Source organism: Elgaria multicarinata, chromosome 4 (assembly GCF_023053635.1).
Source record: "Elgaria multicarinata webbii isolate HBS135686 ecotype San Diego chromosome 4, rElgMul1.1.pri, whole genome shotgun sequence".
Lineage (NCBI taxonomy): Eukaryota > Metazoa > Chordata > Lepidosauria > Squamata > Anguidae > Elgaria > Elgaria multicarinata.
Window position 1 is genome coordinate 106,483,271 of NC_086174.1, and position 14,577 is coordinate 106,497,847.

The window sequence follows — 14,577 nt, forward strand, 5'->3', positions numbered from 1 at the left end:
ACTGGTTGCCTCTCCAAGGTAGCAAAAGCAACCTTGCATGGAAGGTAATCGGGGCATTCCTGTGGGAGGGGAGGAAACTGGGGAGTCTGGCTTATGAGGAATCCTCTGGCCTCCCCAGTCTCCTTCCTTTCCTCTCTGTAATGCCTCAGCTAGACAGGTGAAAAAGCCTGTCTAGCTGAAATGCAGAGCGGGAGGAGCGCAGAGGCAAAAATCACCACCACACTTCCTGCTCTCCACTGGATGGCCATAAGCCTCCTGAGTTCGGAGGCATATGACCATCCCTATAGGATTGCACTCTTATTGTTTTGCATTATGATGCCATTTTCCCTACACTGTCTTATCCTTGCTTCTGCTTGTCAGTCCCTGTTGAGAGTCTTCGCTTTTTCCTGCATCTCTAATTCAGATTACAAATCTTCTGGGTAGCAGCTATATCCCTGTTGCGATGTTTATGGTGCTCATCAGCTCTGCGGACTGTAGAATAGTCTCAAATAAAGATATCTTTTGTCAAAAGTGCATCCTGTCTATGAGCTTTTCATTTCAGGGTTGTCATTGTAAAACATGATGATGAACATGATGATGAACTATGCTGTGTTTTGCAGTTCAGATGTTTCTGTTTTCTTTTAAATCAAATCAGTCAGTCAATTTGAGATTGCATATTAAGCATAGTGAGGAATAGACTGCTGAATTAGATGAATCCATCTACTACTTACCAATTAGTCTTCTCAAAATTGGTTGTTGTTGTTTTTAGTTCATACCTCTGTGATGTGACCATGAAGTCTATAGATGGAAAGGAATTCCCGTGCCACAAGTGTGTACTCTGTGCAAGACTTGGTAGGTATAATGTAAGGTATTTTGGTTACTTTATTACTAGTTATGTGTCTTTTTAATGCCTGTCAAAATGAAGTCTCTCTCCTTTTCAGACTACTTTCACAGCATGTTGAGCAGCTCCTGGATTGAGGTAAGTGTGCCAATACAGTGTGCCCCCTTCTTGCGTTCCCTTTTTAATTTATCCAAAAGCATTTATTTGGGGTATGTGTGGTGAAAGTAATTATCCACAAAACAGAACTTAGTAATAATGGCTTGCAAAAGAAAAGGTTAGGGTCGTGTAAGATTATGAAAATCATCCAGCAGTAAATCAAAACTTGACTTTCACATACTTGATTACCTAAACAATATTGAACACAAGGAACCTTGAGAAATTTTGTGAACCGTCCAGAGAGCTTTGGCTATCGGGTGATACAGAAATTCAATAAAAATAAATAAATAAATAAATAAATAAATAAATAAATAAATAATCCTTTACAGTAGCTGTATATTAGCATGGTCTGGAAAATTGGTTGTAGTGTGTTGATGATGGGATTTTAATGGCAGCTTTTTTATTATTATTATAGGGGTCATGGCTCAGTGATAAAGCACATGCTTTGCAATCTTAGAAAGACTCTTGCCTGAAACCATGGAGAAACCATTGGCGATGGTTCGTACAATCAGCAGCGCAAACTATGCACTGCTGATCATACTCTGCTCATGCTTAGGATTTCCTTAATTACCTGCACCGTGTTGTGAGTTGCTGTGTCATCTGAACCCAGTATGTGGTGTGGCAGGGTTAGCTTATAACCCACCCTACAACCCATGGCTTGTAGTAGAGGTTGTGGGGTGGGATAGAAGCCCCCCCTCACACCATACACTGGGTTCGGACAATATGGCAACCAGGCAATTAAGGAAATGCCAGCCATGTGAGCGGCACACGCAGGAGCAGGGGAAACTACCTATACTGTGTAGTTTGCCCTGTTGATCATGTGAACCCGGCCTTTGGATACTATACTGAGATAAGCACAGCAGTGTTCTGACTGTGTATAGGGCAGCCTTTTTCTTTGTAAGATTATGGAGAGCCAGTGCCGGTCAGACTGGACAATATTGGCCTTGATATGGCCTGACAATATTGGCCTGACAATGATATGACCTGATGGAAGACAGCTTCAGATGTTAACACAGGGAAATAGTCTGCTTTCTTGCAGTAAGTTCTTATAAATGGTGGCTTGCTCTTGCAATGAGTTGTAATCTGGAGAAATTTGCCATGCAGATAGAATTTGTTACAAATTTCTTATTTCTGTGCTGAATAAATAATATGTTGAAAATGGCTCAGCAGCCATTCATTTTATAGTCTTCGTATTACCGGGGGAGGGGGGGCAAGGAATGGTACACAACACTGAAATACATTTTCCCTGTTTAACTCCTAAAATATCATAATGTTTCTAAGGCCAAGATCCAAATAACCAATAACTACTTTTGCTTGCCTAAGGGAACTGTGGGCTTGAGTTTCTTGATTAGCAGCCTCTTCCCTAAACCTTCCTGCCATATATAAAAGATTCCAAAGATTCCAAATAAAAAATCCCATTCAAACATTTGGCTCGGTCTAAAGTAACTCTTTGGATCCCAGCCTGGAACAGTGGATAAGCGATGTGCAAAACATCTAAATTTTTGTTACTGGAGTTCATGCATGCTAATGCAGTGACTGAGTAGTGAACATGCAAGTGATGCCTTGCATTATGGGCACAGCTATCACAAATCAAATACTGCACCCAGGGCTTTCATATCACCTGAGATGACACTTTTCAATGCAGAAGTTACTAACTTTACAGTTAGTTATTTTTTCAGTTGATATCTGACTATATTTTCTAGACCCGTTTCAAACTGGCTTTAGGGCGGGATATAGAGTTGAGACAGCTATGGTTGTGTTAGTGGATGATCTCCGCATGAATATTGATGGGGAGTGTGTCCCTGCTGGTACTTTTGGACCTTTCAGCGGCTTTCAATACCATCGACCATGGTATCCTTCTGGAACGCCTGAGGGGTTTGGGAATCGGGGGCACTGTGCTGCAGTGGTTCCGGTCCTACCTCTCAGGTAGGTTCCAGATGGTGATGCTTGGGGATAGTTGCTCCTCAAAAAAGGAGCTGTTGTATGGCATACCACAAGGCGCCATCCTATCCCCAATGCTGTTTAACATCTACATGAAACCGCTGGGAGACATCATCCGAAGGCATGGGGTGGGGTGCTATCAATATGCTGATGACACCTAAATATACTTCTCTATGCCTTCAATAACAGCATCAGCTAAGGATAGTGTGTCTCCTTTGAATGAATGCTTGGAGGCAGCAATGGGCTGGATGAGGAAAAACAAACTGAAGCTGAATCCAGATAAAGCAGAGGTGCTTGCTGTCACGGGCTCTGACCTAGGTTTGGAGGTGTGTCAAGTGGTTCTGGATGGGGCTACACTATCCCTGAAAAACTGTGTTCGCAGTTTGGGGGTGCGCCTGGATCCGTCGCTCCAAATAAACGCGACTGCCAGGAGTGCCTACTATCAGCTTCGGCTGATACGCCAGCTGCGCCCCTTCTTAGAGTCAGAAGACCTAAAGACAGTTGTGCACGCACTGGTGACCTCAAGGCTTGACTTCTGCAATGCGCTCTACACAGGGCTACCATTGTACCTAGTTTGGAAACTTCAGCTAGTTCAAAATATGGCAGCCAGGTTAGTCACCGGTACATCTAGGGGTGAGCATATTACCCCAACATTAAAATCACTCCAGTGGCTGCCGATTAGTTTTCGGGCAAAGTACAAAGTGTTGGTCATTACCTTTGAAGCCCTAAATGGTTTGGGTCCAGGTTACCTGCGGGATCGCCTTCTCCCATACAGTCTGCCCCACACACTAAGGTCCTCTGGGGAGAACTTACTTCAGTCAGCCAAGAGTAGGCTGACATCAGTTTCCCAGAGGACCTTTTCTTCTGTTGCCACTGGGTCTGCTGGAGGAGATTCGTAATATTAACTCCCTCTGTGATTTTAAGGCAGCTTTGAAGACTAGCCTTTTCCGGCAGGCCTACCCAGATTAATGTAAAATCAAGAGTTTTTAAAAATGTGTTGATTCCTGCACTAATGTTGTTCCCTGCCTCGATCCAAAGGGAGAGGCGGGTAATAATAATAATAATAATAATAATAATAATAATAATAAGAAGAAGAAGAAGAAGAAGAAGAAGAAGAAGTTTTAAAAAGGCTTGAGGGTAGCTTGGAACTTAAATAACAATAATATTAGTTAAAAATAAGCAGCAATTGCTAATAAAACAATTCAGTGTGCATGGGAAAAAATTAGTGTCGAAAGAGTCACTTTAGCTGACTTCCTAAAAATGGGAATGTAGGGAGAATTCATAACAGAGGATGAGAACACCCTATCTGTTGGGCCAACCTAGCTTTGAACTGTGCTGGCTTTTGGAGCTGGACCCCAAATAATGACCTCTAAGTGCATGGGGACGGTCATTAAAAGCAAGAGCAATGAATCATGTGGAGATGCGTTGGAGTTTTATTTAAAGTTTTGTTTCCCTTGTGCCTCATGGCATTTCACACTCAGCACATTAATGTACCCCAGTGCACAGTTTAGGAACTCCTGTTCTAGGGAGAATTGCTTACATGAAAGTACAGAGGTTTTGTGTGTGTGTGATATCTAAGCTCATACATTAGAGACATGCTGAACTGGAGGGTCTTTCTCTTCCCCATTTGTCTGTCTTGAGTATTTTGTGGACAGCATTTTACCACGTGTTCTGCCAGATATCTATTTTGTATAGAAATTATTGCTCCTAGATGTTCTGCTAGCTATGATGGGATAGACCTTGTTCTACAGGCTGAGTGTTGGTAGGTAGTAGTTATAGAATTTTGGGGTTATTGGCAAAGCCTGTATCAGCCTTCCCCAATCTGGCATCCTTTAGATATATAGAATTGCAACTCCCATAATTAGCCATGCTGGCTGGAGATGATGGGAGTTGCAGTCCAACACATCTGGAGAGTGCCAGTTTGGGAAAGGCTGGGTTTTAGACTTAAGAGATTCATTAGTGGGTAAGTCAATTGTGTAAATTGTGTTTGGGTTTGTCTTGGATTACACTTGATTGTGAATAGTGTGGTTTGTGGCTTGTTGATATCTCTAATAGTATGCATATAATGGGGCTGTTCTCATGAAGCTACAGCATTCAGCAGCAAATAATGGATTGATGAATTAATCCATGATTTGTGAGAATGTGATTTGTAGGGACACATGCTGTGTACATTATTGGTCATTTAGCTGTCAAAGGCAGCGCTGAGGAGGAAGAGGCAACATACCAAAGAATTGGCAAGATGAGACAGCATACGTAGGCTAAAGTGTGCACAGTTGCCAGGGATCAACTGAAAAGCACCAAAAGGGGAGGGGGGAAGCGGCAAAAGTAGGTGCACCAAAAGCGGGGTATGTGTGATAGTGGTTCAGTTTACACAACTCTTCTCTCTACTCAGTGGGAAAACTCCACTCAACGGTGGAATTTTTAGGGAGTATTCCCTGCACAACATGTTCCAACTCCACTGTTGTGTGGGTGTGGCCTCCTGCAGAGTGGAGTCAACGCAGTGTTTGATTGACAGTTCCTCCACCCTCTCTCCTCCCCCAGTCCTCCCAATAGTATCCCATCAGCCATTGCTGCAAAAAACAATCCCAGCGGCTCTCCTAGAACAGCACTCCCTCTTTTCGCCGCTCTTGCCAGGGAACTCTGTGGCCACTGGGAAACTCCACTCCACTCAACAGTAAACTCCACGGAGCCCTCCAGACAACATGGAACACAACAATTGTGCAAGAACTCTCCTCTGCACCGTAGGGAGATTCAGGGTGGAAAGTTTTTCAAACACACACACAAAAAAACTCCACCGTGGGGTGGAGTTTTCCCTGCAGACAACACTTTTCTCAACGGAGTAGTTACACCAACGTTGAGAAAAATGTTATGTGAACTGAGCCCATATCTCCCCCTAGGTAATGTGGATCTCTTGCTTTTAAGCATTGAAATGACACTTCTCAGTGCCCTCTACCTTTTCAACACTTCCTTGAGTCTCCAGCTACTCCAGAAAGGGGAGATATTTGTTCCCTGACTTTTTGTGGCTCCTTTTCAGAGCATTTACTGCTGCAGTTACTGCAGTTCCCTTACAGTTCTAGAAAAACCCCTAAAAAGTGAATGGGGCCCCATGGTGTGTGTGTGTGTGTGTGAAGTACAGCTAGTGCCCCATTGGTTCATCCCTTTCTGCCAGCTTCATAGGGTTTTATTTTAACCTTTTGGGAATATTTGCACATATTTTGGGGGTACTGGGAAATATATGCAAATTTAATGGCGGGGAAGTAAATAAAGGGAAATTTTGCACATATTTAATGGCTGTGAAGTAAACGGGGGAATGTGTGTACCTGCAGTGATGGAGCAATTAACACAAGTGTATGATTTCCCCCTCCATTTACTTCCCAGCCATTAAATTTATTCAAATTTCCCTTCCATTTACTTTCCAGCAATTAAATTTGTGTACATTTCTTAAATGTGTGCATTTTTTAAAACTACTGTCAGGGAACTACAGTAACCGCAGCAGTAAGTACTCTGAAAAGAAGCTGCAAACAGTGTGTGTGTATGGTGGGGGAGCCAATATCTCTTCTCTCTAGAGTAGCTGGAGACTCAGTGAAGTGCTGAAAAGGTTGATTAACTCATGTTTTGCTGCTGTTGCATGTGAACCAGGTCAATATTAGAGTTAAAAGTATGCAACTGTAATCCAAATCCACATCCAAGAAACTCGAAGTTCCTTGTTACAAAAGTCCATCTTGAATCCAGGTTTGTTGAATAAAACTTGAAAATGTTAAGCCTGAAAAGACTTGATATGATTTATCTGTACTGAAAGTGCCAGTAGATGACTAATAGTTGTGAATATTATGTTGGAATCCCTTAGTGCTTAATTTTCAAAATGGGGCACTTACCAAAAACCTTGAGATAATTCTGTTATGTCTACAGAAAGCTATGCTCATTACAGCCTTTTTCCCTCTTCTTTGTGTTTGGCTAGATAGTTCAAAGCAGTTGATGAAGCATGGATCCTCTACATCAGTGATTTCCATATTGTGTGCCATGAGAAATTAAAAGATCCCGTGTACCCAGTTTACGTATATGCAGAGGAGGCTGCCATCTACAACTTAGTATGATTCACTGCTCTGGCCTGCCTCCTTCCAGTCAGCCTCTGTTGGAAATGGATAATTCTATTGATTGGGTGTGATTGGATCATTATCCACTTGGGCTTCCTTTTACATCATCTTCCAAACAAGAGGCATGCTCAGAACCATGACTCATGCACAGTGGTGCAGCTAGGTCATGTCATGCCCTGGGCATTTCTCTCTCCCCCCTCTCCTGCCATTCCATGCTTTACAACTGCTTCTACATTCCTGATAGGTTAGAACAACCCCCCCCACTCCAAACTGACTGCACTTTAAACTCATTCTAAATTTCTTGCATTCTAAACTCACTTAAATCCTACCACCATCATGATTACAAGAATAACATGCCATTTGCTTCAGCACATTTGATGTTAAGCACATTTACTTGGAGAATAAGCACCATTTTGTTAAAGTTAAAATAATAAAGTAAGGATCGGTAACCATGAACATCTTAGCCACCCCTGACTATAAAAGAGAGCTTTTGCTATTTGGCAATATAAAAATGTAATAAATAAATACCTAAATAAATACAATGCTTTTAAAAAAAATAAGGAAAGATGCTGCAGTGAGCAGCATTAGCTCCAGTAGGGCCCTGACCTGCCATGTTGGTCTGACACTGCTGCCCCCATCACCTGCTGCTCTCTTTGCGGTCATTTTGGGGTCTCCTGGCCTGCCTGGCCCTGGACGTCAGCCCCAAGGTCCAGCACTAGCAGCACTTCAGCTCGTGCAGAATCACCGGGAGTATGTTTCTTGGAGGGTATCGTTACTCTTTCTCCAAGTCTTTCTATTCCTCTAAATCTTTTGAAGTGTCAAAGTCAAGTGTGTGCCTCCCAGTTACCCAGAAAAAAACCTACTACTCAGCTGTCAGAAATTTTTGGAGACATGTTCTACATCAGGAATGATCTTTCAAGTAAAACATTCTTTGCCTGAAACGTAGAGCTCCTCAACCTCTTGATTTTCAAAAATGATGCCAAGACATTTTTGTGATATATAGTCTGGGTTGTGTGGTGTTAGTAGCGGCATATATTGCATTTGAAATCTGAAGACTTCCTTCACTAGGAAATTCTGCTAGGTCTTAAAGTGGAGCAGTACTTGAAATTTTTGTTTAAAATCGCTTCCATTTAGGCATCACGTTGTGCAGCTCTGGAAATGCCATTCCCCTCTGACATCCTGCAGGTCATCCTGGATTATATTTACACAGATGAAGCTGTTACAGTAAAAGGTGAGAGCCCTAACATCTCTGGCATTCCTAGAATATGAATGTCTAGCATGCCTGGAAGTCTGGTGCTTTGAGAACAGTGACTGGGAAGAGGGTAGGAAAGTAGTATTGATAGCCACGGATCAGCTTAATGGGTTTAAAATACATGGATGAAATAATGGCATGCAAGTCCATTGCAAATGAGTGTAGGGTTTTAAAAACAGGTCTAATTAAACAGGGAGAAGTCTGATTATTTAAAAGTGGCATCCTGCCTTTGCCACGTTGAACCGACAATGGAAGGGAAGAGGCAGGTACTGGAAGTAGGAAATGCAGTTCATAAAGGGCTTGTAGAAAGCTGAGATGAAGACAGGAAATTTTGTTTTGTTTTGTGAAGTTGGCAGAGGAATAGGAAGAGTACTTCTGGGGAGCAGCTTGCACATTCCAGTCCAATCATTTGAAACCACTTAGTGATGAGTGAGTTGACTCATACTGCATATGTTAGAATGTATTGGTTCAGCCAGCAGATGGACAATAAATAGAGCGAACTGGAAGCTTGTCCAAGGAATAATTTTCCAATGATTTCCAGAATCTCAAAATGTCGAATTCATCTGCAATGTTCTTGTGGTAGCCGACCAGCTCCTCATGTTACGACTCAAAGAAATCTGTGAGGTAGCCATTACAGAAAAACGTGAGTTACATCTTGTTTCAGAATTTTGTTGCAGTTCTACCTGTTTGTGTTAAAATCATGTAATAGTTCACATGAATGTCAATGGATAACATCTGTTTCAGAATTTTTAAAATTATATATCATTGCATTTGCCTGTTCTTAAAATAAATGGGTTGACCCAGTGGTTTTCTTTTGCTCCATGGAACCTTGTCAGGGCTTCCTTAGTGGACAAGTGTTCTGAAAGGCAGATAGTCCATTACCCAACTTTCTTTGCAATATGCAGCCCTAGGAGCACACAGGGAATTTCAGGTTATGTGCTTGAATCATATAGATCTCAAAGGTCTTGCTAGTGCCCAACATGATCCGAGTATGCACCCTAGACGAGAACATATCCCAGCATCTTGTGCAATACACAGGCATTTGGATGTAAGAATTTCGCTGTAAATTGGTGACCTATTACAGACAGTAGATGGGCAATGTCTTGGTCCCCCCCCCCTTTTGTCTCAATCTGTTGATCTTGTGATCTAGGTAGGTAACCTGCTTTTTTCAATTCCAGTTACTTTAAAGAATGCTGCTGAGCTTCTGGAGTTTTCAGCCATGTATAATGCTGAGCAGTTGAAACAGTCTTGCCTGCAATTCATAGTATTAAACATGGCAGCTGTACTTGAAACAAGGTAAGAGCAAGCCCCGGCTCTGTGTGCACCATTCCTTTTCTTAAAACATGATCCAGAAGGGTACAGGTAGCATCTGCGTGTGCATCTGCATGTTTGGGTATATCCTCTTTGGCATCCCCACCCCACGCTTTAAAAAGCAGTTTGGAAATATGGCGCATGAACCATTTAAAATGAAACTGACTGCATGCAAGTGGCATGTCCCCTTTGGGTTTCATTTTAAGGAGTGCTTGCATCAAATTCCGAAATATTTTTCAAAATGGGGTAGGGAAACAGTTTTGGAGGTTCTGTAAAGGTAACTGTACTGCTTATGCTATAGTAAATTTGATAATCTTTAGTATTAAGATACCATAAGACTCTGTGACTGCATTGTAACCTCGTTTTTCCTCAAGTTACATGTCCTTACACTTTAGACTTTCCACTGCTTTCTTACCCCTCTCTCCTGATTTGTATCCCCCTCTGCATACTCTTGTAAGATCTACTGTTTGACCCACTTCGCTGCTTGTGCACTTTGTACATGCTGCTTCCTATGTCTAAACAATCTCTACTCTGTCAAGGTCGCGCTTCTCTTTTTAAAATATCTCCTTTCAACATCACCAGCAGAACCTTTTCTGTACCATCATAGTATCACCTGTTGTATGTTTGCTGCCAGGGCTTGGGAAATGTTATCTGGAGAGCCATTGTACCATTCCCACCCCCAGGCTTATACCCTGTGGTGGCTCTCCCATTGGGGCAATTAGGCCTCCGCCCTTCCTTTCCATTACCTTCTCTATCGGGAATCAACGCCTCTCTCTCCTCTCCCTCAGGCTCCCCCTCCCACTTCCCTATTGGTGATCAACTAGTCTCCCTGGCTGTTCTCTCCTCCTCCTCCTCCTGTGCTTGTTTGAGGATTGGGCAGGGCTCCTATTTCAGCAGCAGCACAGGCGCGGGCAACAGTCCAACCCTATTGCCAGTTCACAAAAATAAAAAAAACGACATGCTTACTTTGAAGGGAGCTCTGCTGGCCAGCCAAAGGTTCCTTACCCACAGCCTTTCTGACCCCCCTGGGGTATCTAAAAATTTAGAGTTAATATAGTGGGTTTGCTGGCTCAATTAACGTTTGCCTGACTGGCCCACTCACTCTGAGCAGGTGCTGTGTGAGTGTGAGGCAGTGGCGGTGGCAGCAGCATGTGCTAACTCCTCAAGGCTCATGGGGGGGGCAGGGAGTCAAACAGGCTAAAGAATATCACCATCACCACCTTCTTCATCATTATCATCATCATTCTGGAATGATCTTACTGCTGTCTTTTTACGTTTCTTGCTGCTGGTAGTTGCTGATCTCCTTTGTTCATTTATGGGTGGGCGATGAATCATTTACTTGCAGTGTTATTTGCAGTGCAAATAATTTTGTTTTAAAAATCCATTCCCATCAGAGTCCAATTAATCCATTTAAAAATCTTTCCATGGGTCTGTGACTGAATAAATGGGGCTTAGGGAAAGCATTTAAGGCTGTGTTGTCCTGCTGTGTAAAAAATGTATTTGAGCATGGGGTGTGTGTGTGTAAGGAGGGAAGGATATGCAAATTAAAAAATTCTTACATGTGTGGGTTTGTGATAGTATATAGTGTTTGGTGTGGGTGGATTCTATCCTTAACATAAATCCTTTTCAGTTTATGGTGCTGCAACTTATGATGACTGTTGTTGTTGTTGTTGTTGTTGTTGTTGTTGTTGTTGTTAGAGAATACACATTGGCATTATTTGCTTGTGTGCCAAGTGCTTTTGAAAGATGGGATATATACAGCAATGCTAAGTAGGTCTAGCCTCGTGTGGCGCAGAGCTGTAAAGCAGCAGTTTCTGCAGCCGAAACTCTCCCCACGGCCTGAGTTCGATCCCAGCGGAAGCTGGTTTCAGGCAGCCGGCTCGGGTCGACTCAGCCTTCCATCCTTCCGAGGTCGGTAAAATGAGTACCCAGCTAGCTGGGGGAAAGGTAATAATGGCCGGGGAAGGCAACGGCAAACCACCCCACTATAAGGCCTGCCAAGAAAACGTCAGCGAAAGCTGGCGTTCCTCCAAGAGTCAGTAATGACTCAGTGCTTGCACGAGAGGTTCCTTTCCTTTCCCTTAAGTAGGTCTACTCAGAAACAAGTCTCACTGAATTCAATAGGACTTACTCCCATGTAACCATGTGTATGTGTGAGAAGTAGGTTTTTCTCTCTCCCCCCACCTGCCTTTACTTTCAATTTTGGAAAAGCCAGCTCTGCTAGGAATGTCTGGGAGGGTGGTGGGTTGAACTATGTAGCAAAAGTCTTGTGTATAGCAACATAGGTGCTGTTGGGTCCACCTCTGGTGACCCCCCCCCTTTTTGCCTCACCAGTTAGATTGGCCACAAGCCTCCACTGCTTATACCATTATTCAAGAAAATCAGCACATAATAATTCTGGAACTGCACTAAGCCAAGAAATGGTTAACAATACTTGCTTGGCATTGTAAAACCCCTTATGTGTCCCTATCACTTTAGACTCCTGTTCTCTAAAGAACTCCATGATAAATAGACCCCACACACTTAGGATCTGAGTTTGAAAAGGCAATGTAGAAGTCAGTATGGTTTCCATTCGTTTCATTCATTTAGTTGGACACAACTGGATAGAAGTACTACCACTGAATTGAATTGGCATATCATGTGTGTTTTTCTTAGGGCTCTGGATGTTTTAAGTGATGATGTTCTGAAGGGCCTTTCTGTTTCTTACAGGAAAATGGTAAGTTCTGCCATTAATTAGTTAAAACTGGCTACATTTTAAAACAACTTGAATTATGTAATTCTTCACCAGCTTTGGACATGGGCTGTCTTCACAGGGTTTTTCCTGCATCTTGGATGCATTGTGACGTCGTTTGCGGCACATTATGTTGTGGCCAGAGCACTCCCAAACAACCGCTTCTGCCTGGAAAAGACGCAGTATCTGAGAGTCCTTTTCCTCTGTTCTTTTTAGTTAAAGTGGCTTGCTCTGCAATGTGCCACTGGGCTTCTGCACTGAACCGTGGCTGTGCCTGTGATGTAGGCTGCTCCTTCCCCCATTCTCTCCTTTTTCTAGAGTTCCCTTTGACAGAAGTCTAAGTGCTTATGCACTTCCTTATTGCTACATTAATTTGGTCCTTTGATGTAGTGTTAATTCCGGAGCTGCGCAGCTCCACAGTTGCGAACAGGGAGCTGCGTTAATTCGGTTCTCTGATGTGGTGTTAGCTCTGAAGCTGTGCAGCTCGAGCTGGGATTTGCATTAATTCGGTTCTCAGATGTAGTTAACTCTGAAACTGGGTGTGATACTTTTTGGACTGGGGCTTTATTTGTGCTGGTGGAGTGTTCTCATGGGGAGCCAGTATTATGGGTTAGTTACTCCCCATTCCCGCTCATAAAGCTGTAGTGGCAGGTGGAGCCTGGAAAGGGGCTGGTAACAAGTCTCTCTCATTAATGGTGTTGATTCTACCCCGCTCCCCCAGAAGTATTATTTTTCAGGCACTGGAAAGCCAGGTTCTAGGGATGGTTGGCTCTGGTATGTAACACTGATGGAGCAGATCCAATTTCAGAATACTGCGGAGAATAACAACTACGTGTGCTTCTCCCGTGCTTGTATGGATGGGGTCGCGGGCTATCAGCTTCCTAATCTATGTAATGATTTGTCTTTTTGTTTATGCTCTTTGTAATCATTTAGCACTGATATCTATGTTATCCTTTAATTGGTTTCGTGGACAATATGTTGTAGAATGATCCCAGTAAAGTTGCAAATGCCTGGTGAGCCTTGATTAAGCAGTTTCTAAACCTACTACTCAGCAGACACTAGAGGGGGTCATGCTTTAGAATGAGCTGTTTTCTTTTTAAAAATAGCCTAGCCAATGGCATAGCTTATTCTCCTTTCAGTTGTAGTGGCTTTAGAGAATGTCCTACTGTACCTCCTTATTTGGACGTGGCATTAACATGCTATGGCTGTAAAGATTATTACAATTGTGCAACTGATAATGGATGAATAAAATGGAATAAGCAGATTTTTCCCCATTTAGTAAATAAGGCTCTCTGTGTGTGTGTGCCTTTGGGTACTGCTCTGTGACATACCTTTATCAAGCATATACATATGCAAATACACATCCTTAGATTAATTTAGAATGGAAAGCTTCTCTACCCTGCCACAAGCGTATACATATGCAAATACAATTCCTGAGAGTAAGTCAGTATGGAAAGCTTTTTCTATCCCACCATATTTTAAAGTATGAGTTTTATGGGATTTCAAAATACATGACAGAGATTTTAAAAATAGGAATTCAATTCCTACATGCTTTTCCTAGTGTACACCTTAAAAATAATGTATGATGTTGCAGATTCCTGCTATGGTCAGAAGAGTAATTACACCATACCAAGATGGCCCAGATATTAGTTCTTTGGAGCCTGTGGAAGGAGAAACCTTTGTCTTCCTGAAAGAAGAAATAAGTACAGAGCAAGCTTCTCAGTAAGAGTCCTTTTTCTTCTGATATAGATTATTTCTAGGTCTCTTGGCCTGGTTTGTCACTATTAATGTTTTAAAGGATCCTAAGCAGAAAGTGAGCAGCTTAAATGGAGTAATGTGGCTTCTGTACAGAATACAAACACATAGGAAATTTTCAATGGTAAATAATAAACTATTCTTCCAGTAGTTACAACTAAGACACCTTTAGTTTAGCAAAAGAGGGTTGATATTATATTAAGGTACTTCTTTTATGAATATGTTTTGTTACGTTTTCTGGGTATTATAAAGCTACCAACATAAATTCAAAACCAAACAAGAGAAGGTGGAGAATGTTAAAGTAGCCTCAGCCAAGATGGCCACTGTTCAGAGATGATGGGAGTTGGCTTCCCCCAACATCATCTAGAGGGACACAGGTGCCCTACTCTGTGCTATAGCATAAGATGGGTTGCAGAGTTCTGAAGGAATCTTATAATGGCAAGTAATCTTCAATTCCTATTGCATGTTTAAATGTCTAAAGTAGCTTTCAAAGGTTGTGTTGGAAAAGAGATAGTTC

At 42.4% G+C, this 14,577-nt stretch overlaps 1 protein-coding gene across 1 annotated transcript in view; it reads left to right on the forward strand.

Moving 5' to 3' along the window:
* The window catches only part of IBTK (inhibitor of Bruton tyrosine kinase), a 58,576-nt gene that overhangs the window by 28,647 nt on the left and 15,352 nt on the right, over positions 1–14,577 (forward strand). Inside the window, exons 14-20 of the mRNA XM_063124919.1 lie at positions 749–831; positions 921–958; positions 8,146–8,242; positions 8,805–8,906; positions 9,442–9,559; positions 12,230–12,290; positions 13,900–14,027. Of these exons, the coding sequence (XP_062980989.1) occupies positions 749–831; positions 921–958; positions 8,146–8,242; positions 8,805–8,906; positions 9,442–9,559; positions 12,230–12,290; positions 13,900–14,027 (627 nt within the window). The remainder of the gene's footprint in view (positions 1–748; positions 832–920; positions 959–8,145; positions 8,243–8,804; positions 8,907–9,441; positions 9,560–12,229; positions 12,291–13,899; positions 14,028–14,577) is intronic.